The 23,694-nt window shown below is 41.0% G+C and overlaps 2 protein-coding genes across 23 annotated transcripts in view; one reads left to right on the top strand and one right to left on the bottom strand.

Moving 5' to 3' along the window:
• LOC120451040 (TLD domain-containing protein 2) overlaps positions 1 to 23,694 on the bottom strand; it is a 69,558-nt gene that overhangs the window by 22,430 nt on the left and 23,434 nt on the right. For 4 of the 22 annotated variants that reach the window (XM_039634369.2, XM_039634368.2, XM_039634373.2 and 1 more), the window contains exons 3-13: positions 20,874 to 21,215; positions 20,081 to 20,583; positions 11,281 to 11,352; positions 6,559 to 6,662; positions 5,178 to 5,465; positions 3,101 to 3,586; positions 2,826 to 2,929; positions 2,610 to 2,764; positions 1,042 to 1,600; positions 671 to 843; positions 250 to 381 (exon numbers count right to left, since the gene is read on the bottom strand). In XM_039634369.2, coding sequence (XP_039490303.1) covers positions 250 to 381; positions 671 to 843; positions 1,042 to 1,600; positions 2,610 to 2,764; positions 2,826 to 2,929; positions 3,101 to 3,586; positions 5,178 to 5,465; positions 6,559 to 6,662; positions 11,281 to 11,352; positions 20,081 to 20,583; positions 20,874 to 21,134 — 2,837 coding nt within the window. In that variant the 5' untranslated portion in view covers positions 21,135 to 21,215. Of the gene's footprint in view, positions 1 to 249; positions 382 to 670; positions 844 to 1,041; positions 1,601 to 2,609; positions 2,765 to 2,825; positions 2,930 to 3,100; positions 3,587 to 4,304; positions 4,490 to 5,177; positions 5,466 to 6,558; positions 6,663 to 11,280; positions 11,353 to 13,327; positions 13,393 to 20,080; positions 20,584 to 20,873; positions 21,216 to 23,694 lie in introns of those variants that run through there. The other 18 variants (XM_039634371.2, XM_039634374.2, XM_039634375.2 and 15 more) reach the window with 15 other exon arrangements.
• LOC120451043 (probable mitochondrial import inner membrane translocase subunit Tim17 1) lies at positions 7,154 to 8,360 on the top strand. The gene is made up of 3 exons (XM_039634397.2): positions 7,154 to 7,610; positions 7,890 to 8,086; positions 8,150 to 8,360. Exons 1-3 carry the CDS (start codon positions 7,289 to 7,291, stop codon positions 8,168 to 8,170), a joined length of 540 nt encoding a protein of 179 aa, XP_039490331.1. The 5' UTR covers positions 7,154 to 7,288; the 3' UTR covers positions 8,171 to 8,360.

Consider the following 23,694-nt stretch of genomic DNA (forward strand, 5'->3'; position numbering starts at 1 on the left):
TCATAACAACATGGGTCTAAATGAACGACTTATGAACGATTATTGGAATTTACACTCAGAACTAAGGAATGAAGCTAACGAATCATTTTAAACCAAAAATGCGTAAAAGTGCTCGGTGGACTTCGTACTTCTTTGCGATTCAACATTACAACATCAACATCACTAGCAATGACAAGAGCAACAACAACGGAAACGAATGGTGGAACACATCAAGAAAGTGGTGACAGCTGATCGGAGATCCGTCCTTACCCATAGGTCATGTGACCCTCGGAATGAGTCGAATGCGGAGTCAATGGCGGCACAGGTGAGCCACCAGAGTCCTCGGACGGTGTTTTCGAAAAAAGATTCCCGCCCAGCTCTGAAACCAGAGTGATGGGCGAGCTAAATGGTACGTAAGTGTTTTAAGTATATGTAGGCGGGATATCGGGTGTTGTATGTCGTGTTATGTTATGCCGTGTGGTGTAGTTGAGGTTGTGGGGTTTGGGGTGTGGAGTCATAAGCGAGAACAAGTGGGGTGTATATATTTAGCAAAGCAGCCGATCCGCATAAAACGAAGGTAAGCATTTGCGTTTTCGGTTTTTTATGTTTCGAAACGAAATAAACAAAATTTGGTACCAATTATAGTCAGAGATTGCTAAATGTGTACTCGTTGAGTTCGGGCTCTACTCACCTTGAGAATACTTTCGAAAATACACTTTGGTTGGAGTCACCCGTGTTGGGTGCCGAGTCTGTGTCTCCTGACTTGTTCAGGCTTCCAATACCCACGCCCCCGGGCGGCACGGCTCCACCCTCTCCAGTCAAGCCCTCCACCCATGTCAGGGGGTATGAGAGACGTTTTAGCATCTGCAGAGCAAGGATTGTATTAGTCAAGTGGTTGCGAAAATAATGCAACAATCGTAATGTAAAATTATTCAATATTTCGATTCTCTACGTAAAATTCAATAATTCGTTTAACGTATATTGCCTTTAATTGTTACCTTTCTTGGAGTATAAATACAGTATTTTTAAACAAGCTGCATATCGAATAAATAAACACTTTACCTTGCTCTTTTTCTCCGCCTGCTTGTCAGTGACAGCCAGTGCAGCCGCCTGGGCCTGAGCCTGTTGAGCGGCCTCGTCGTCGACGCTAAAGCTCACGCTTGAGGTCTTTTTACGGACGCCTCCTGTGCCGGCGTCGAGACTCTGCCCGAGAATGGTGCTGCGAGGCGGGGACTCGCTGAAGTGCGTCGGCACAATGGTTTTCGGTGGTACCCAGTCGGAGCTGAGGACAATGTCCGCGTCGCTGTAGACGGCTTTCTTTGGTATCGGGTGTACGTTCGGAACGGGCTCGCGGATATCGATGCCCGAGTCGTAGCACGACTGCTTGGATAGCTGCTCTAAGTGCTCCAGGTCGATGCCCGAGGGAGGCAGAGGAGCAACAACGGGTCCAACCGCTGCGGCAGCTGCAACAGCAGCCACAGGGGGCTGGCTAAGCGGTACTCCGCTGACCGAGCTATTGGCCGAGTGCGGATCCTTGACTCTTGCACCGCTGTCCACGGTTACGTTAGACTCGTTGTCGCCCTCATCTTCCGAGGATCTTCGGAAATTAGACAAACAATAGCTGAGTAATATTTTGGTGCGCGGCACACACAGATTTATGTACAAGTGGTTGGGGGTGTAATGTGATAGGGGTTTGGTGTAAAGCGGTTGGTTTATTAACACAAATTGCAATTATGGGTATGGTTTTTGGCGTAGCGTAGTCAAAATATGAAAATAAAACGCAAAAAAAGAACAATCAGCAAGTTATTAAAACAATTACAAATGGTCTTTGGCCAGCCAAAGTCTTATCTAAATGATTTTCATTGATTGAATAGTTTACCTAGTTGTCTTCCAAGTACTTAACTTTATGAAAACTACTTAAGATAATATTTTCATGAAATGAAGCTATTTATTGTATTGAAAAAAATGCGTTTATAGTCTTAAGATAACAAATTAATGAGATTTATGGAAGCCATGAAAAACAGTTAACAGATTTAAATCGCATTTTAATCAAAAGGTATTAATAGAAACTAAAGTGTTCTATCTTGTTTTTATATAACAAGAGACAACGCTATAGTTGAGTTCCCCGACTATTTGATACGCGTTACTCAGCTAGTGGAAGTGCGGAGGAAAATTTCAATTTCAGCAACATGGGTCAAAAAACTTGCGCCAGATCGACTCGGCTTTGATCAAAAATATATATATTTTATATGGTCGAAAACGCTACCTTCTGACTGTTTCGTACTTTTCAACGAATCTGGTGTACCCTTTTACATTACGAATAAGAATAACGGGTATAATAATGAAATTATAATTCAGGGATTAAATGTAGTAATTTTTGCAATTTTTAAAGTTACAATTTGAAAACATTTTAAAATTAGTAAAATTCTGTAGATGAATAAAGTAGTAAAATTATGTAGATGAATAATATACATTATGCTGACTACTTTAAAATCGAATATCTTTATAGATTCATAAAAAATTAAAAGAGAATGTGTTGCAACTGTACAATAACACACAAAATGTACATTATAAATGGATCAACAAAAAAAAATGTCTGGATAATGTAAGGCAGCTGGGCAAACACTAACCGGTCTTTGCTCGGAATGGCCCAGTGGTGATCCAACAAACTCTTGCGCCGCTCCTCAAGGGTGGAGCGTGTGCTGGAAAGGCCGAGACCTCCCTTCTTGTCTTCATCGTCTAGACCGTCAGTCTTAGAGCTATCTTTGGCTTCCGTAGAAGAGTCCTGCAGAAAATCAATGGGGAATAAGTTGGGACACAGGAACAATATGATTAAAATGCCTTACATCTACACGTTCGCGGTCGAAGGCTTTGGGAAACGCGTCGCCATCGCGTCCAGTGCTGGAGCAAAGCGACTCTTGGTCGTCAGCGATCTCCAGCGACCCTATGTCTACAATTGTTAGATAAGAAAAAAAGCATTAGTACGCCAATCTCTTCTAAAGGGAAATTTTGTTAACGCTTTCTATACTTCTGTTTCCGGTTGATCTTAGACAAGCTAAGCAGTTTATCATATTACATGGATTTGTATTGAAACTTGATTATAGAAATGACCCGAACTTACCATCCAAGCGTTTATTACCGTCTTCGCCCAGCAGCGGCTGCTGCTCGGATAGCTCCTTGGAGTCTTCTTCGATTAATACTGGTTTGGGAAAGTAGATCTCCGGCTTCTCCGCGTCACCCGAGCCGGAGTTCAGGCTCTGACCTGCTCCTCCAGCCACTCTCATGTGCGCAATATCGTGGAAAATGGCGGCGTTGACCACCAGCTCCATTGGCGCAATGACGCCGTAACTCTCCGGGCCGTGCTCGATGACCAGCGGATCGCTGACGTTGGGATCGAACATAACGGCGTTGGGCGTGACCAGAAGGACGCCGCCCACAACGCCTTGTCCGTCCGTGATGTGGCGCACATTGATCTTCAGGAAGCGCTGGGTGATCACCGGGTCGTCGCTTTTGTTGGCTTCCTCCTCCGCCTGCTGCTGGCTACTGCCGCCCACGCGCTCAATGTGTCCCGGTTTTGGGGATCCGGGGCGCAGGCCCTCGAGTATGTCTGCAAGGAGCGGCATTTAGTTAATATATTTGCTGGTTAGGTGCAAAAACGGCATTTGGTTTTTATATTTTATTGGGCGCTAGTGGTTTTAAGGTGCTTCTGCTGGGCTGTGATTTTATCAACTACACCCGTGGCCGCGATAAGATTGTGAAAGCAAAATTGATATATGAGATATTTTAAACTAAATCTACGCCTTGTGACCTCCCTTCGTTGTTTTAGGTGTTACGACCAGTAAATGGGAACGGCATATAAGGCTTTTCCAAGCTAGTTCAGTTTGTGAGGGTATGTCGTACAACGATTGCCTAAAGGGTGCAGCTTTTTCGCAGCGCCATGGGATTGGAAGAACGATTTTAGAAAAAAGGGTTTCAAATAAATAAGTCTAACTAAGTATATAACTTTTTAACGTTTATAGTGTAGTAACAAAAACTTGCATAGCTGGTTCTGGTTCTAGCTAGTTTCGATTAACCTCGTGTACTAGGTGCTTTTGAATCTTTTAGTTGTATGGGTCATCACCCGCCCAGATTTCTGGATGCAACTGCTGCATCTCCCATATCGAAGATGCGGTTTCCAGGGATTGAGAATGGTCAACGCGACCCTTGATTAACCAAAGGTTATATCGTAAAACGCATTGACCTTCAATGCCAAAATGTTGTCAACCGTAATTAGCACTTATTCGAAGATCGGAGCGACAACAAAGGTAGGAAAAACAAACAATAACCTCCATTGCGCCAGAAGACAGCAGTGTGCATGCTGAAAGTTAGGATCTTGAGTACGTTCCGGCGCACTCTACGTCGTGGAATATCCGGCTCTCAGTACGTGGCTTTCCGCACTTGACCGATTCGATTTTATCGCCTTTTTAAAGTGAAAGACAGCGGAAAAACACGTTCTATGAATAAGAAAACATTAGCCAGAAGTGTGGCCGCAGCTCGGTTCTTCATATATACCTCACGTTAACGGAATATACTGAAATATTCCCGTCAGCAGTATGGGTATTCCTGAAACTGCAAAGCTCTACTTTTGGAGAAACTAGAGTCAAATTTCGTGAAGTTATTACAGAATGGGGTCAAACATTAATTTCCCATACAAAATTCATCAATTAAAAAAAATACACATTTTTTAACTTTAAATAACTGAATATGTTTCCCTTATGTTAGAATTAACATATTGTAGCAATTCCTATTCTAAACATTTTTGAGATCTTCGAGTGTGTCCTTTAAGTGGTTTTTAAAGTATTTTAAAATGTAATAATGTAAGAATGTACGTGTAATATTTTTTCCAAAATAATAAGGAGCATATAACTTCAATTTGGTAAATTTTCCCAAACACTTCAATTACATTAAAACATTATTAGTAAAACGACGAAATTTAAATAAATAAAATCAAATAAGCAAAATGCTATCAATCGCGCGTTTAGTTATGTATGTACATAAAAGTATGAAAGTGTTTGGACTTTTAATTCTGAAAATAGGAACACGCATGTTAAACTCTTGCAACAAAAAACTCAAGCAGCGATGATGGCAAACGCTTCACTATCGACGCACCAATTGCACCATTTCCACAGAGCAGCGCCTGGGTTAGCTTCCGTTCTTACCTTTCTCGCGGCTCTCGTCGGCGGACAGCTTGCGCTCGACCGGACTTGATTTTCCGGATAGACTGGCCCCGTCCGCGTCGTGGGTGGAGCTGCTGGAGGCGTCGTCCTTGGCGCTCTTGTCCGGCACCAGCAGCTGCTGGCCCGGGTAGATGAACGAGCTGTTCAGCCGGTTTAGATGGGTCAGCTCCGAGGGCGTGGTGTCGAACCGGGCGGCCACGGAGGTCAGGGTGTCGCGATTGCCCACGGTGTAGGAAATGGTGGGTATGGTGGGCAATGAAGACTTTTGCCCTGCGGAACGAAAAGAAATAATAATTAATAGGGGTATAGCTGGAGGCACGTGCTCGCAGTTCTGTACTCGCAGGATCGGGCTCTTTTGGGGCACGCTGCTGGAAGACCTCGAAATAGTTGCCATCGGGTCGCAGTTGCGAGTAAATCACACTTGTGGGCGAAACTTGTTGCCGGCAGAGATAGATAACAGAAAACTCGTTGGTTGGCAGGTGCCAGTATATCTCAATCGCTTCCACCATTTCTGGCCTGGCATCACAAGATATCTTCTATCCTTCAAAGTGCTGCCTCATCTCTTTTTCGAACTGTCACAACAATCAGCGCTGTTAGTTTGGGCGCGCATTTTCAAACCCTAACATTCTGCAACCGTGCCGTGCGAGTTTCAAAGCTCACTAGCTCGGCAAAAAGACAATCGCAGCCAAAACACTGTGTTATCAAGTTAACTATTCACTATTGATACGGAAAGGAGCGATAAGAATTTAGTTTATAGGTAACCCCCACCTGCACTTAGATAACGATCGATAAAAGGAAAGGTCGAATATCGATGTTGCCACTTAACCCTTACGTTTGTATGCTTTGACATAGTAAGTAAAAATTATTATATAAAAAAAAAATTATTGAATTAAATAAAACTGTTTAATAATTTGATGAGAAATGCAAATGTTATTTTGTAATAAACAATCTTTGCTAGTTGCTTTTATTTTAGATTAATTAAAAATGTTTCATTACATTTGCAATTTACACCTATTTTACACAGAATGTGATCCTCAGCGGCACCTGGCGGCAGAATACCATACCCGATTCGTCTTTACTTCTAGTGTAATCTTGAAAAATCTACACACATTTTACATTCTGTCTTATTGGATAAGTTTAAAGCGAACTATTTAAATTGAAAATTGTGGATACGGGGGGATTAAGCCGGGCAGGAACCAGAAATAAGTATTTGTTTTCAGAAATACAAAGAAAATATTGTACAATTCGGAAAGGTCGCCTTGCATTACTCTACATAAGTCTGCTGCTGCCCCAACCTAATTTATTCCTACCGGGCCTCATCGGTTTAATTATGCGTTTGTTAGTAGACGCGTGAAACACTTACTTGATAGTTTGTCGACGCTCTCGAAGCGCTGCTCCACTTTGGAGCGGAGCGAGTCCAAGTCGAATGGAGCCGCCAGGCCGTGATCCACGCTTCGCGATTTGCTCCTGGAAAAGTCAGAAATCGGTTGTAAAATCGGGAGGAACGGAATATGTGGGCTTGTGCCTATCGGAGCGCAGTTTATTGCGATCGTTATCACTTACAAATTTCCAGCTCGAATTGTGACCATAACCGGTTAAAAACAATTTATTTATTGGCGGCCTGTTTGCCTTTTTAATTCAGCCTTTTTGTTGTGCATTTGCTATCGTTTTGTAAAGATTATCTAGCCGATCAGCGTGTGTCCAAATAGGGCAAAACGACGCATTAAATATGTTCTTTTTAAACGATTTTGTAGATTAGCCTTTATTGTTTAGCGAGAATTTAAGATTTTTCATGTGACTTGTCCTTAAGTAATTGAGAGAATTAACTCAGAAAAGCATACAAATATTTGTTGTGAAGGAAAATACGTTTATAAACATATATACTTGTCGAGTGTTTCTAATTTCTGATCTCATCTCAAAATGTTTGACAGAAAAAAATTAATTGCTTAATAAATTTCTATTGGCCTTACATTTGGTAGTGAAAGTCTGAATTTATGCATTATTAAATATGCTTTGACATGGCAATCTATACAGCTGGCTAGTTGGTGTCTGTCACACTATCAATTTTATCTTGAATCCTATAATCAACTGACATGGCGGAGTACAGTCGGGAGCCTTGTCCCTTTCGCATAGTAGAGGATTGTGGTGGAGCCTTCGGAATGGGTGCCCTGGGCGGAGGAGTCTTCCAGGCGATCAAGGGGTTCCGGAACGCTCCCTCCGGCCTGAAATACCGATTAAGCGGAGGATTGGCGGCGGTACGAGCTCGATCCGGCTTGGTGGGAGGTAACTTTGCGGTATGGGGCGCAACCTTTAGCGCCATCGACTGTTCACTGGTTCACTTCCGGAAGAAGGAGGATCCGTGGAACGCTATAATTAGTGGTGCGACCACCGGGGGCATTCTCTCTGCTCGAACTGGTGAGTTTTTTACATTTCATTAGCATTGAGTAATAAAGGATGGTTTTTGAAAATGATTTTAGTATCAGTGTTTTTTCGTAGATACCTTTTTGTCTTGTTTTTATTTCTGATGTATTATTATTGCTATAATTAATTATTGCTATAAATTGTTTTTAAATCGGCATTATAATAAACAAATAATTGCTTTCTTGCTCATCTCTAGAGGTAGTTATTAATAGTTTTCTATGTTATGGCATTTGGAAATAGATAGTTGAGATATATTTTTGATCTCTTCCGCAGGACTAACCTCCATGCTAAGTAGTGCTTTGGTGGGCGGAGCGCTTCTGGCCCTTATAGAGGGCGTGGGCATTGCGGTGTCCCGTTATTCGGCGTATTCCTACCGCCAGGTGTCGCCCGTAGAGCGACAGGACTTGCATAAGCAGGAGCTTTTACGGCAGCATAGTGGCGATTCTCCTTGTGTAGCGAATTATGGACCGGTAAGTGAAATCTCCTGCTCAGTAATAGCCCTCTTTCCACCACTCGCACTCTTTTATTTATAGATTGATTCTTCGGCATTGTAGAATTCTTCGCTGCGTCATCGCCTAGTCGTCGCTATCCATCCGCGAACGTGGATCGACGATTGCATACCAATTTATAAAAGATTGCTTTGATTGTTCAAATCTGATACTGGCGGCATTCCCATTTCAATTTAAATTCAATTGTCGTACAGTGCAAGTTTTAGAATCATTAATATATTTTTCTCTTCGTTTATTGTTAGGTTCGGCACATTTATATCCACAGTCTGAAGTCCAGCCGAAGTATTGTGGCTTTTTGAGAGGCGCGTGTGCTTCAAAGCTCCATAATTGAAATTCCATATTTATTCAGGGCTTCCTCCTCCAAAGTTCCTTGGGTCAAGCCTGAAGTTGGCCAGCAAGAATAGTTTCAGTACCGCCTTGATAAATGATCAGATTGGCTCCTTTATGGATGAGCAAGGCTTTCGCATATATCTGCATATTCTACTTTATAATCCAAACTGAATTTTTATACCCGTTACTCGTAGTGTGGTTGAGGGCCTTACTAGATAACAGATAAAAGATAAAAGGAAGCGTTTCCGTTTTTTCATTTTTTATTTGCTCCCTACAATCGATATGCGAACATTTTGAAATTTTTACCTCGCACTCCCACTAGTTAAGTCACGATAGCTAAGTAAGGTAGTTGAAAAATTCGACTATAGAGTTCTCTTGTTGTTATCTAATGTAATGCCGAAAAGAAACGTGGTAAACTGAATAATATTACATTCTAATAAATTGAATAGTTCCTGTTTTAAAATGTTGCAATTTATTTTATCTTAGTTACATCTTTTCAGCACTACTTTCCTTTTTCTGCCTTTTTCTATATTATTGCGTTCCCGTTTGATTGGCAAAACTAATTTCCGTTGGAATTTCGGGCGGGTTTTCAGTTGCCAAGATAGTTTAGTTTGCTTTACAGCAAAGTGAATGACAACCAAATGCCCGAATCGACATATTCATAATAAATATTAATATTTATAAATATGCCGATCAAGGGTCTCCTCTTCTCCTTCCCACTGGGAGTAAAAAAAGTTTATTTGCGCGTGTCTCTTCACTGCGTCGCCAATTAGCGCAATTGGCGATAACCATAATTGAATATCAATGATAAAATATAAATACGCGAGCGCGTAGAATAATTGTGGACTGAAGTTTTCAGCTGGCAGCAGGCGCATGCAAAGTGCCTTTGTTCGCAGATAAACAACGGCGGCAAATACTAAATAATTATTTAACGCATATTTGTCGCCACTCGATATTTGCCTTCTACATTTTTAATTCCTAGCCATATTTACCCACGTTCGCCCATGAGAATTTTCCATGGAATGTCGTTAAGTAGCTGCGCAGCTGAAAAAACCTTTCTAGGCTTCGTTCTAGCACCGAGAATAGGCCTTTTCGCGTGGAAAACCATTGCAAAAACATGAGTCTGGTTGGAACAACTGTGTTTGATTTAAGTTGCTCTGAGCTGTTTGGGTGTTTTGAACTATTGAGTTCAGACAGCGAAATGGCTTTGGAATCTATTTGCACAGTTGGCTTTCGCGCTCAAATGGCATGGATATATATTTCGCTTTTGTTCGGCAAGTAAACATGAATAATTATTAAATAATTGTAAATGACACACATATTCTTATATTATATTCTTATATATCTTCTTCTTATATTCTTATATTTTTCTGACGAGGAGGTCAGCAAAAGCAGGCTTCTATAAGAACAAAAATGCGTTTCCTTTACCATAATAAGGAATATTTATAAGGTAAAACATCCTTTTCTGCGACCCCTGCATGCCGTGTCACTGGGCAATTCCCAACATCTACCATCTAGCTTTACTAATCACTGTAACTTATTGGAAGTGCTACAGACACGCTTCCGCATAAAGCAGTTGGACACACAAAATGGATGATAAAGTAAAACAACCTATGGGTGCTTTGAGTAATCCCCTTATGTTTTCCATATTTCAATACAAAGTATGTGCACTTATACGAGTTGCACACGAAATACGAGTATCAGCAATGCGACGAGTCATATTTGGCCAGGGGGTCTTGAACAAGTCTGCCGAGTGGAAGTCAATCAGGGCTCGATCGCTGGGCCATACATATGTACTTGTATCTTATCGCTCTTGAGTATTGTTTACCTTCGGGAATGTGGCCCTGGGCGGCGATCAGTGGCATGAGCACCGAAAAAACAGAAGTGGCAGTAGCATTTTACTGGCACAATTCCACCGGGCCAAGTGTCAACAACCCACGGGGGTGTTACCTAGAGTGTTTACTTTACCTATATTTTCCCCACGCATCGAATGGTAGACAAACCACGTTGAACTAAACGAGTGACTCAGTTTCGCTACGTATACGTAATGTGCGACGAACAAAAACATGAATTATTAGCGATTATTGCAGTTGTGAAATGGTAAATAAAGCGAGTGCGCTTAATATTTATGTCTTCTTGTTCGGCATGAGTCATCAAAAGTTGCGGCCTCTTCTTGTGAGTAGGCCGAGAGAGGCCATCCTGGCAATTCTATTTATTATCAAAATGGAATACGTACTCTCATGTGTTTCCAAAACTTCCTTATCTGACACCCTTCAAACTGCTGATTTTATCTGTCGATATCACTTGAACATCAGCCATTTATTTACGCTTATACGCGACTAATAAATTATCAAATTTCGTTAATAAGACGCTGGCCGCCCGCCTTATAAATTATCAATATTTGCGGCCTGCCGATTTCGATTTAGTTTGTTGGCCCTCCTTATTTACAGACCGCAAAATAAAATTACTGTGGCAATCGGTTTTTTGAAAGTTCATAAATTGGGCTGCCCAGTTATGGTTACAATTCGCTGAAATTCAGATAAATCGTTATTTCTTAAATCTACTTACAAATGGGTTATCAAATGTGGGTTAAATTCAGTCGGGCCATGCAACATTCAACATAGATACATAGATTCACAAAACATAAGGAGGCGGTAGGCGCTATAGTTATGTCATGCAGGTGCGTCAAAGGCTCTTTCTACATACATGCTATGTACTGCTATGTACTGATGCGGCTCTGGCTCATTTGCATTTGTATGGATGGGTGTTTTGGGTGGGGAGAGGTGAAACTTAGGTGGAATCGTTAGGTGTTAGTTGCAACTTACCTGCGCACGGGTATCGCCAAATTGTCAACGCTGCGTGACAAACTGGAAACATCTTGACTAGCCCTACGTGACCTGGCACGTTTGAAAATCATAAGGAGCACATCGGGGCAGGCGAACAAAACCAATTAAATGGCAAATTGTGCCAAAACAAAACGGGAGGTCCAAAGAAATAAATGGAGAAACAATAAGGTAAATAAATGTGTAATTACGAAATGGTAAATTTAAAATACACCCACACTGCAGCAAAAGAGTGTATCTGGCCTGTTCGCGCTGTTTAACAAACGCCGATTCACGGAATGTACACGTAGTAGTATTGGGAACTCAATAATCCCAACCACAAGCCCTCCTGTCAATTAGCTTTCTGCCACTGGATATGTTTATGGATACATGTACTCGACATGAGCTTATTGCTTCGGAATCGTCACGTTCAGAAAACAGCCGGGTAAGGTCGTAGAAATAGGTAGGAAGGAATTAAGGGACACTTGGCTTATCTATTTTAATTTATATATGTATATATTTAACAACATCTTACATGAGTGACTAGTTGGTATTTTCCCTGGAAAATGAATTTTCGGAAATGCTAAGAACGAGTACTCAGAAAAGTGCTCTTGAGAATTACCATTTGTACGCAATCAGTTGATACTATCAGTTTGGTTCTACGCACTCGAAATCTTGTTGAAAACAATGTCCAACTCGACGTGCAAATATACTTTAGCTTGTCAAGGGTATTCAATTTATATACCGATATGATATGAGTGCAAATAAAATTCCCACAATTCGCGACTATTTCAGTTGAGATTGTCAGAACTGAAGGTTTTGCATAAGTATGTTACAATCCGAAGCGCCTAAAAGTCTATGATATAGGCCACGGTCAAACCGTTTGGCATAGACAGTTTATCTAAATTTGGGGCAATTATGAGCAGCGAAAATAAATAGGAACTCTTCACGAAAGGCATTGTTAAATGGGACAGTGAAATGGCCTGCACTTCAATCAATCGAAAACAGAAATATAAAATATACAGTCGATTTATAGGTTGGACTTGTAATTGTTTGTAATGAAAAACAAGAGGAATTGCTATAGCGAGTTTCCCGACTATTTGAAACCCGTTACTAGCTAGTGAAAGTTCAAAGGAGAACATTCAACACTGACAGTTTTTGCCGTTTTGTGGGCGTGGCAAACGGGTTTCTTTTTTTGGCAAATTGAGAGAAATTTACAAGACTAACAAAAAAATATAAAAATATCAACGTATTTTTCGAAAGTGTGGGGGTAGCATTTGGGCGGTTTGTGGGCGTTAGAGTGGGCGTGGCAATCGTCAAACTTGCGTTGCGTCTATGTCACTGGACAGACATGACCAGATCGACTCGGCTATTGATCCTGATCGAGAATATATATACTTAATATGGTCGGAAACGCTTCCTTCTGCCTGTTACATACTTTTCATCGAATCTAGTACTACTCTACTCTAGTTTTACTCTACGAGTAACGGGTATAATAATCAGCCAGTCTTATTCAATGAATCCAACATTTACAAAACTTGTAGGATTGGCCTAGCAGTGAAACTCAATAAGCAAACAAAGGGGATTCCATGATGGCCTAGTGGGGAATATGTGTACGTACTTAAGATCATGTTTATACTGCGTAATTGTAATGGTCTCTGGTTTTTAACTCACAGGAGGTTGGCTCAACATATTTACTTTTATCGTAAGACATACTTTTGGATTTACTTTTATCGTAAGACATACTTTTTGGTTTGTTTCTAGATCTTACAATATAGTGTAATGGCCCCCGAATTAAAGACTAGTTAAATTTTGTAGTCCGCATTTATAGATGACCTCACGCACCTAGCAAACAATTTGTCAAACTTGGCTGAACAAAATGTTTGCCATCTTATCAAAGGATCGGGATCTTATCGAATCAGTCATCATAAAGATACGAATTCAGAGCAAAGGCTGCCAATCAATTCGCGATTTTTAGTCATACGATTTTTGAATTAAAACCCCTTAAAGATCTTTTATGGAACTGTTTGATGAACGCATGTGTTCTTACCAATAATATTGCGATGTAAGTATGACGTTTTGCATTGTGTATTTAAATGTCTTTAGGTATTGGCACTGAGTTCATTACTTTGCTTACACAAAAGTAGAAACCGTATCAACCCAAACTAAATGCAATTTCTGTAGACTAGGGCTAAAATAATTACAGGAAATTGATGTATGTTTTGTGAAAATATCGAATACCGATTAACTAGGCGATCAATCATAGCCTCGCCATTTGACAGATGAGTTAGAGAAAAGGGGTAGGTGACTAGAACAAGCAAAAGATAAATTCACTTGACACTGTTGACTTTTAATGATTCAATTTGGCTGTCACCGCTATGGGAGGTGGAAAATATTGATGACAAAATTAATTAGCTTGTCGAAGGAGCCGTAGAGCAGGGAAATACAAATATAAAACCCCAAAGTCGGCCCTTATCAGCAACCAAACACAGCTGACATTAACTGCAGCTGCTGTCTTCTAAACAGTGTCACGTGAATTAATTCCGTCTTTGATTTTGATATTACTCTATATTACGCTTTGCCTACAGTCCAACTTTTGATTGTCATATTTAAATTGCCCCTTTGGGCTCCACCCCCCTCTCACCATCCGCCTCATAATTAGAATTTTTATGCCGCATTGTTATCTCTGTTTGCCTTGGCTTTCGGCTGCTCTGGAAAAATAAAACGAGTGAAATGTTGTTTGTATTTGCCCGTCCGTTGCTACCAACTCAACGGCAAAGAAAAAGGTTAATTGGATTTTCTGACACTTTTTGCTTTTGTCTTGCTATTCTTTTTGCATCAGAAAATGTGTCATATTCAAGGGCAAGTCAGCACGTGAGGATTGCGTAATGGAAGTAGTTTGACTCAGAGTGGTTTTGCTAAATAGTTAGAGAGCATGATGGTATTGTGCGAAAACATCCATGATGATAATGTAAAGAATATCTAGTGGCAATGATATCCAAATACCTAATTTAATCTGCTCTTGAAATAAATCCTCCTCCGCAAAATCAACATGAATCACATGGATGTGGGTTAAGGTTGGCCTTCACCCGCTGCCAGGGAGAAAGAATGTTAAAAAGTCAACGACGAGGCCTTTTGCAAATATTTAAATTAGCGGGCGGGTTCTTAGTCATGTGCAGATGAGGAAACAGTCGTCGCACTTTTATATTGCAAGGCAGCGCTTTTGGACTGGCCTTAATTGAAACGATTAATTGCATTTTATATCACTTTTGTAATACCCACGGGTGCGAGCACGACTGATTGTGGTCAGTTGCCTTTAAATTCTCGGCGCCAGCGGCGTCGTATATAAAAACATCAGCAACTCGTTTGATACTTTTTTGTACCTGAGTATACGCGTATATCAGTCCACCCGATCGGTATTCAAATAAGTTTAGTTTGGATGTGTCGTGTTTGCCAGCTATTTAGCATGGAAGCCATAATTTTGCTTTACAATTTGTTAGAATCGTCAGCCCGTCTTCATTAGCGGCTCATTCAAGCAATTGCTATGGACACCTGGCCAAAGACTTCGGGATTTGGATGGACAGACGAGCCCCTTGATGTAGCAATTCAAAAAGAGAGTCTACGCACTAGAAGCTGTTTGAGCTGCTGTTTCGACTGACTTAACTGACCTTAACTTTGTAAATTCCACGAGCAAAATACAGAATTAGAAGCACACACACTAATTTCAATAAACCAGTTTGGCCAAAACTCAAAATATTTACACAAACTGACGCGGCAACAACACGGCTGAGAACTGTTATCTTCCATTTGAATTGAAACTTGCTTTACGTAAATTAAGATAAGAACCGCGTTATCATGAGGAAAAAAACGAGCAGCCAATAAACAAGGCATCGAACAAAGCGGGAATCTAATTGAAGCGAATGCAAAACCCGATCTGAATGGGACAAATTTTCCTCAATCAACAATGAATTCTAATTTGAACGAGTACATCGAGTAAATGATTTTCACTTGGGGCTTCCATCTTGAGCGAGAGGCTCGAAGAAATTGCATTTAATTGGTTTTAAAGAGCGTCGTTAAATGTAATGAATATTTAGTGTCATAAAGACTAATTGCTTTGCACATCTTGCAATAAATACATAGCAATTTGTATTGTATATAAATTATGAGTTATAATTAACTCAAAACACACTCGCCGAAGCCACTGTGAATCCAGTTAAACACTTTGCCACTTAGCATTTGCATAAAATTACGATTTTTCGATATTTCGGGAGCGCTTCGATATAGCCGCAAATTCGGGAGAGATCGGTTCAAATGTCTCACGTCGCGAGTTTCACTTCCAACTGACAGACGCAAAATAAAAATCATCCCATGGGTCTGGGGCTCTGTCATTGTTAATGCCATGAGCTCTGGATGTTATCATTCTGGATGGAGACTAATGTGCTCCACTGCCCTCTTGTTCCGACATTTTACATACATACATATGTATACGTACATATACCCATTCATTTATCAAATCAGCAGCCAGCGGAGCGCAATAAAGGCCTCTCCCTCCGCGGACTTTGTGCACTCACGCACGTAATCATTCAGACTGGAATTTAAGTTGGGAAAAATTCGAATACCCCGCCGATATACATACTAAATATCTATAAATAGATATCTATAAATCATAGGTCTTAATTGACCGCAGCTCAAAGATACATCGTTTATTTCAATCTCAATTTTGTAATAGTTGTTATGCTGAATAGGAAATGACAATAATCTAAGTAGTCTATCTGATCAAAAGAACAGTTTCTGAATTATGTTAGTATATGACTTTCAAGTTGATATTGCGGCAGTTTCGCAAAAAATATTAGGTAACGTTTTCCTTAAATGTAACCATATGTTTTATATAAGCAAACATTTGCTAAAATAATTTAGAACCCCCGCTAAATAGTTGGGCAACAAAACGTGAGAAGGGAATTTCGTTTTATAATGTCCAATAGAGATATGAACTTGGATGTTTAAGTAACTTTAGTTAGTTTACAGTGGAATAGCTTGACTATTCGGTTTTAAAAAGTTGCCAAGTAACTTCCTGGTGAAAGGTTAGAATAATAGATCTTAGGTCATAGCGACTTAGTTTCAATATGTCCTTTCACTTAAATAACCCTTAACTCGATTGTAATTTTTCGGTTTAATTGCCGCATTTCTGGAAAATTAGCATATACTTCAAAAACCCAAGCGGTTCTTTCTGATCAATTATCACATCACACCTGATCATCACTGGAGACCCGCCTGACAACGTCGAGCTGTCTGGGCCCTCATTCGAACTTAAGTGTATTACCTAGTTGCAATATTAATTATCTGGAAGAATTTCTAAGCTTGGGAGTTGGGTAATTAATATCCCAGAGATCATCGATTAGCACTGAAGCAAATCAGCTTATCGGATAACATTAACTTGTTTAGACTCTTATTTGTATGTATAGGAGAAGGCTTAAAATCCCCAGTGTAAACAAATGACGAATACGTATAGTATGTACATGTGGTGGGGGCAGGGTCGGGCTCAAGTGCTGGTCTAAAAAAGAATTACGACTTAATTGGGTTTATATTGGGCGTCTATAAAGAGAACAATGCTGATACCAAAATGTCAGGCCAGCCGAACCCGAGCCCCCATAAATCGTTTGATTATAAACAATATAATAAAGTGTACTTTCAAGGCATCGTGTTTGCCAAGTACCTGTCACAAAATTTGAGTTAACTTTTTCGTTCGACTCTATTGTTTTCCCTTGCATTTACTTTTGTTTGTGTTCTTCTATAAAACCCTCGACGTGTTTAAAATGGGCGTAGTGGAGTAGTGGATTTATATATACGAACATGTAAGCGAACATTGTGCTAAAGGGTTCCCGTGTTGGTTTTATTGCCGGTTGTTTTTGTGCTAATTTGATAAGCTAAAGTACTTTCGGGTTGAGAATGCGTTGGCTTTCTCAAATCTAATACTGAGACACTTTCAAGAGTGGAATTGACGGGTTCTTTCCACCAATGAACGTTTCTTGATCTATGTATGTACCTTATAGAGAAATGAGTCAGGACATCTTATGCGTGAGGTCTTAGTTTGGAGAGTGAATCAGACCAAAGGTAGAATCCCATGTCTAAACAATCTACTTATAATGTGAGTAACAGGTGTTAATGCTCATGACAAGGTGTAAAATGTTTAGCGCACGGTTATAATAAAGGGTTCTGCAAAGTGCTGTTTAAGTTATTTATTTTTATGGGTTAATTTTTTGGTACTTGATTTGATTTATTACTTAATTTGTAAGCGAAAAACTAACATGTTTTACTGTGACAACTTTATAGTTAAAAAAGGGCAGGGCGAATTGTTGTGTAGTTAAGCTGTATGTCACACCAAACGGTCACTTGCAGAAAAAAACAAAAACCACTTTATTCAGTGAAGTACTGCACCTTTGCACTACAGCTCTACGGTTGTTATTATGCAGTCGATTTGATTTTATTGCTTTGTTTTCTAAAACACAGTGCACAATAGAGGTAGAGTCAGAAGAACCTCTACATATCTATATCTCACGATCTATGTAGTTTGCACACAGTCGCACAAGCATATAAACCGATCAAATATTTGCTGATAGTTTTGTGATACTTAACTGTGTACTGTGAGGGCATTATCCAGGCTTGAGCTCGGAAAGACGGAGTCCAAGTCTAGACATCATATGGGACGATTGCCCGTTAGTGATAGCCCGACTGATGGAATTCGTACTTGTATAAACAGCGGGCTGAAACAGAAGCCAAGTTGGCACCACAAAGACACTCAGTCTCCAAGCTCAATCTCCAAGCTTATATTTCTGAAGTGCGGTTGCTTATATTAGTCTATTGAAAAAAATATGAAAAAATGTATAATTTTATCTAACCTCAGAAGCCTGATAACCAATAGATCATAGAATTCGAAAAGCTGGTGCCATTGGGCCTTTGCTTAAATTGAACGCCTTTTCAAGTGTAAACTATATATCAATCAGATCTATATCACGTGCAATAAAGACGTGCTGCCATGTCAGTTAAAAATCGAGCTACTATATATATATACAAGTATTTGTACCGACGTGATGTGGGAAAAGGGGCGACCAATGCGGCAAATATGGCCAATTAATGTTATTGCCTTTGCTTACATTCCGTTGGACTGTTCGCTAAATTTTTGCGCTTCGTTAATTCTCTTTACAAGTTTTATTGACATTGCGAATTGTAAAACGCCGCTTTTTATTTATTCCCGAGTGCTTACGTAAAACAGAGAAATATACAAAAGACATAAGCCTGATCTGATCTGTAACTAATTTGTATCACTGGGTGGCAAGGTTTCCATTTATAGGAATAAGTAATATCCAACTTTTGCTCTTTGCCAATTTGGCAACAAAGAAAAATGCTTGCAATCGTTTCGTATCGTTTGCTCATCAATTTTTTTTACCGAAAAGGTTTGTTGTTTACAATGCCTTTCGGGCAATAATTGTCATTGTATCTGGTTTTTAATTAAAAAAAATGAAAACAAAACAATCAGAAATAATCAAAAATAATTAAAATGCAACCAAGGCAGTTGCACAGGATGAAGCACAAAGTCTCAAATTGAATTCGAGATGTGGGCAAATATGACAAGTAATTAAAAGTAAGATATGGCGAGAACAACCAAAAAATTGTGTGCTTTCAAGGAAGCACAAACTACTCCAAAAATATCAATATTGATGTACAATATTTATTATCCGATGCTCACAATTCCCCAGCGCTGATCATCAGCCGATTTAGATCAGGAGATTCGGGCTCTAATTGCCTTGCCGGCGGCCAAGACTCGAGCGCCATTAAAATAACAATTATAATAATAATGTCCATAATGACGCTCATATTCTGATCCGTCCGTCAAAAAACCCGTGGGGCGTCTCAGCAACGGCAATGACTTGACCTAGTCGGCGGGTCGCAGTTAGTAAATGAACCCTACAGAGCCCCAGTGAAGGTCTCCAAGAGAAGGCCTTTTAAAGGGGAAGAGGAGCAGGTGCTAGGAGTTGCCTATATCACCGAAGCGGCAATTCTCCCATGCACACTATTCTTCTTTCTTTCTATTTTTGTTTGCGAACTAGGAAGTCGAATCGATTGTACTATATATGTAGTTGAACAATTGTAATGGAATATAGTGGAATATTAATTTAGAGTCAGGATTGGATTTGGTGATTTTTAAACTATTAGGAAACTTGTTAATTGTATATACCCATTTTTTCGCGTTTGTTAATTTAAATACTTTTACAAAGGATAGATTCAATAGAAAGGTTAACGTGAATTGAATTGGCGATTGGTTCGTTGGTCAGTTGCGAGCTGTCGTGGCTATAAGCCATCGAAACCCGTTCGAAAAGTACGAATCGGAAATTTTTAATTAGAACCCTCGACGGTGATGAATGACTTTCGGAGAGTGAGTGAATCGTTATGTTCAATTGCCAAATCAAGAGTTTCTGCCGGCAATGATCCGGGTGCGAGGAAGAGCTCCCCTGAGGAAATGTCCCCCCTTTCCGACGCCTCGCATAAATTAAAGTTAGGCCCAGGGGCAGGGGCACCGGAAATGTATCTGAAAGAGTGAGTTTCGGGGGTAGGAGTGTTTCAAGCCGGCAATTAATCACACTTTCGACGGGTGTTAGTTCATTCGCAGCGAGAGCAGATTGGGTAGGTGGGTTGGTTGGTTGTTTTGGGGCAATCAGACGCAATCGATGCATTTTAGTCACTTGGCAAGGCGCTTGTTAAACACTCAGACGGTTTGGTTAGAGTCAAACGAACGGAGAGGGCGCACCTGTTTTTGAAATTGTCGGGCACAAAGATGTTCCACCAGGAGTGTCGCTTCTCGCGTGGAAAGTACTCCCCGTGGCTGGGATCGATGATGTCGTCCTCGTCGTCGTTTCCGTTTCCGTTAGCAAAGCTGCCGGACGCCTCGGCCAAGCTTTCGTTGGTCAGGTCGCTCTGGGACTCGCTGCACATCATGCCGGAGTCCAGGCTCCTCTGGTTGATGTACTCCATCTTCTTGCGGCGATGCCGGTCCAGCTTGGTCTGCAGCGAGCTGCGCCTGCGCCTCTGGCGGTCATTTTGAGGTCCCTCGAACGAGGTGTTCAGCCCCTGGAGCACTGGACGCGGCGATTGGCTGCCGTCATCAAAGAAGGTCTGCTTGCCCGGATCGTTTGGGGAGCTGGCCCGGATATTTTCCTCGGAGCTGTACACGATCTCCGGGCTGGTGGGTGTGCCGGAGCCATCGGACTTCTCGCTGCGCACAGCCGATTCATACGAGTCTTTGGTGGAGTTCTGCAAGGGATGAAGGAATGGGTTAGTTGATATGCATCTTTTTGGTGGAGCCAAGGCGTATATAGGGATTTTAAAATCTAAATTATATAAAATTTGTTTCTTAACAGCTGAAATTACCAATTTACAAAAATAGCACATCGGAAACTAATTGAATATTTTTTAATATATATGTATTTTTTTCTTTAAATCGCCTTTATCAAGGAGTGCCGATTTGTGCGTGAGTCTCAAAAATGTAGTTTCTGTATTTTATAATAATACTATTAATATTACTATAAGAGCATCCTACTCACCTTACTACTATCCCGCCGCAGGAAGGAGACGGCTATGGAGCTGCGGCGCTTTTGGTTCTTGTCAGATTTGCTGGAAAACAGTCCGAGGGCCAGGGAGCTGCGCCGCGGGGGCTTCTGTGGAGGCAGAGGGGCCGTGGCATTGAGGCTGCCCCCCGTGTCCCCGGAGTCGCCGTCGTGCTCGTCGATGTTCACCAAGGATGGGATGGAGGCGCTGGCCCAGTCCTTGCGCAAGCGGTACTTTCCGCTGTCGATGATGCTCATGGCGTGGCGCTAAGTTCTCGATTCGGATGCAATCGGAGGGCAATTATCGGGCGGATAACTTAGACCGTTAGCCGTTAGGCGCTGCAAGTACTCCAACCGATTAATTATCGTCGAAAACATGGCTATGGCATTTTGGCTGATAATTGCCGCGCTCCAATTACTTCCAAGCGTTGCCCGGTCTCTTTCTATCTCTCTCTTTCCCATTTTCCCTGCGCTTGCAAAACTTTTACTTTCAGTGAACTCTATTGAACCGGCATCAGCATGGTAATTAACAGGCCGTTGTCGGTCGAGCGGAACGCTGTCGTCGTCGTCACTCAGCCAGCAACCGCAATGAAAAACAGGCAATAACCAATCTGCGCTGGAATTATTGCCTGTTTTTTATTGCATTGGGTAAAGGCTGTACAAAGCTGTATCCAACTACCGGGGCTGTATCCTACTACCCACGACGATTGTCATGGGAAGAATATTTAGAGGCCGATTCATTTCGGGCAGAACAGGGCGAGATCAACACAAAACAATAGTATTACATAGTAAAACGTTAAATGTTGGACCATTTGAACTCGAGCGGAAAAACAATTAGAAATCGATTGATAAAAACTAGAAAGCATTAATAGACGCACTAAATATTTCCTTTCATATTGAGCAAGCATATCTCGTCAACCACTAATCGCCACTTAGCTTCCTATCACTTTCAGCCCGCTTGGCTGGCCATTCCACAATAGTACTAGTACTTACATCGCGGCAGAAACCAGCAAAGCAGTTAATTATGCAAATTAACTCACAACTTCATGACATCATGGCGAGTAACAATGGGCAGCAACCTACGACAACAAAACAGCAGGCCATACAGCACGGGTTATTACAGAAACCAGCACAAAAACCCAATGATGACGTTCGCTGTGATGATGATGATAATGTCGGCGATGACTGACTAGAATCAGGTGATGTAGGGATACAGGGACTGCGGTACCTAAGGGGGAAGATACGCCACTTGATTGTGAAATTGAAAGTATCACACAATTTAAGGGGCGGGCGACCCCGGCATATGTTTCTGTAAACAGAAAAACTTTACAATTTAACGCCAGATCAAGTCGTGTGAGGCTGTTTAGACATCCAATTCTCACCCGTTCGGACCAATTATAGTTAATGCTTGGGGGAACAGGGGTAGCTAATTGAAATGGGTTATAATGACCCCACGCGATTGTAAATCGTGCTAGGCCTGGCACCTAGAAATACGTTTTATCAAATGGGACCGCCTGAACAGCAAGGAATTTAATACATAGTGTCTAGAAGGATAGTACATTCAAAGGATGACATTGTCTTAATAATTGAGTTCTTATGACACTTTAACACAGTCAAGTGTCCTTAGTCACGATAGCTTCTTCCCACTTTGAAAGCAGGGGGTCAGAAGTGCTCCCAATTCCAGGTGATTAGATCACTGAAGTGGGCCAGTGCTTACATGTGTCCCGTGTGTTTGTGCGGAAAAACTTGCCAGGGCGCAAGTACGCGCCGTCTTATCGGGCCGAATATATAGGAAGAGAGTAATTTGAATATACTGGTGGCTTACGGTGGAAAAAAGCCAACCTTGTCCGCTTGACAAGTGAGCGGAGCGGGAACTCAAACTGACCACAACCGGTCGAGCTCAAGGCGCTTACATGTAAGTCCAAGCCGACTTCAGTCGAGTCGAATCAAGTGCAGGTTCCGCTGGATCAGAGTGGACTGGAGTTCACTCTTCACGGCCGGGCACGTACACAAGTCACGGGTCTAGGTCTCGGTTTCGGCTTCGGTTTCGGCTTCGGTTTCGGTCTGGATCGGGGCTGGGGCTTATGATTTGGTCTAGGTCTAGGTCTCCAGTGAGCCGCGAAGGTGGGATCCACTCCGCAATTTATGGCTCACATTAATAACCCATTGGGGATTCTATTATTCATTTGGTTGTCGCCTGATCAATTGTGCAATGCTCGCATAAATAAATAAACACAAACCTGCAGCCAAAGTCCGAATTCAAAGTCTTACTGTGTCAATGTCATGGCTAGTCAAGCGAAAAAAACTGGTTGCCGGTAGCGGATCCCTAATAAATTTAAATAAATAAAAAATGAAGGGACTTACAAGAAATTAAAAACTAGTTATTTGCTCCATAAAATATATACCTTTTACTTTAGCCTTTCGGAACACCCATTTGACCACTTTAGCCTACTTTTAAGAATTTTGGAGAATACCTTTAAAATTTTTTGTCATTTTCAAACAAATAAAATGTGATTTTTTCAATACTTGTTCGTGTAGGAAAAAAATTGTCAAAGTAGCCAACATTTTACTTCAAAATTTGGAAAATTAAAAAGGTTTTCACAAAGTATAAATTTTTCTAAATTTTTAAAAGTGGTCAAAGGTGCAGAAATTGTAAATTAAACTTTTATCGACCCATAAGATAGAATACTTGATCTCTAGATAACTATATGTTGATATTGAAAGCATGGAAATCGATGCACTTCAACAAATTTTCCATGCTTTCTTTTATTATTGTCTTATTCAGTTTTTCTGCAAAGTGCAATGTGTGTGAAACGAA

The sequence above is a fragment of the Drosophila santomea genome, chromosome 3R (genome assembly GCF_016746245.2).
Source record: "Drosophila santomea strain STO CAGO 1482 chromosome 3R, Prin_Dsan_1.1, whole genome shotgun sequence".
Classification (NCBI taxonomy): domain Eukaryota; kingdom Metazoa; phylum Arthropoda; class Insecta; order Diptera; family Drosophilidae; genus Drosophila; species Drosophila santomea.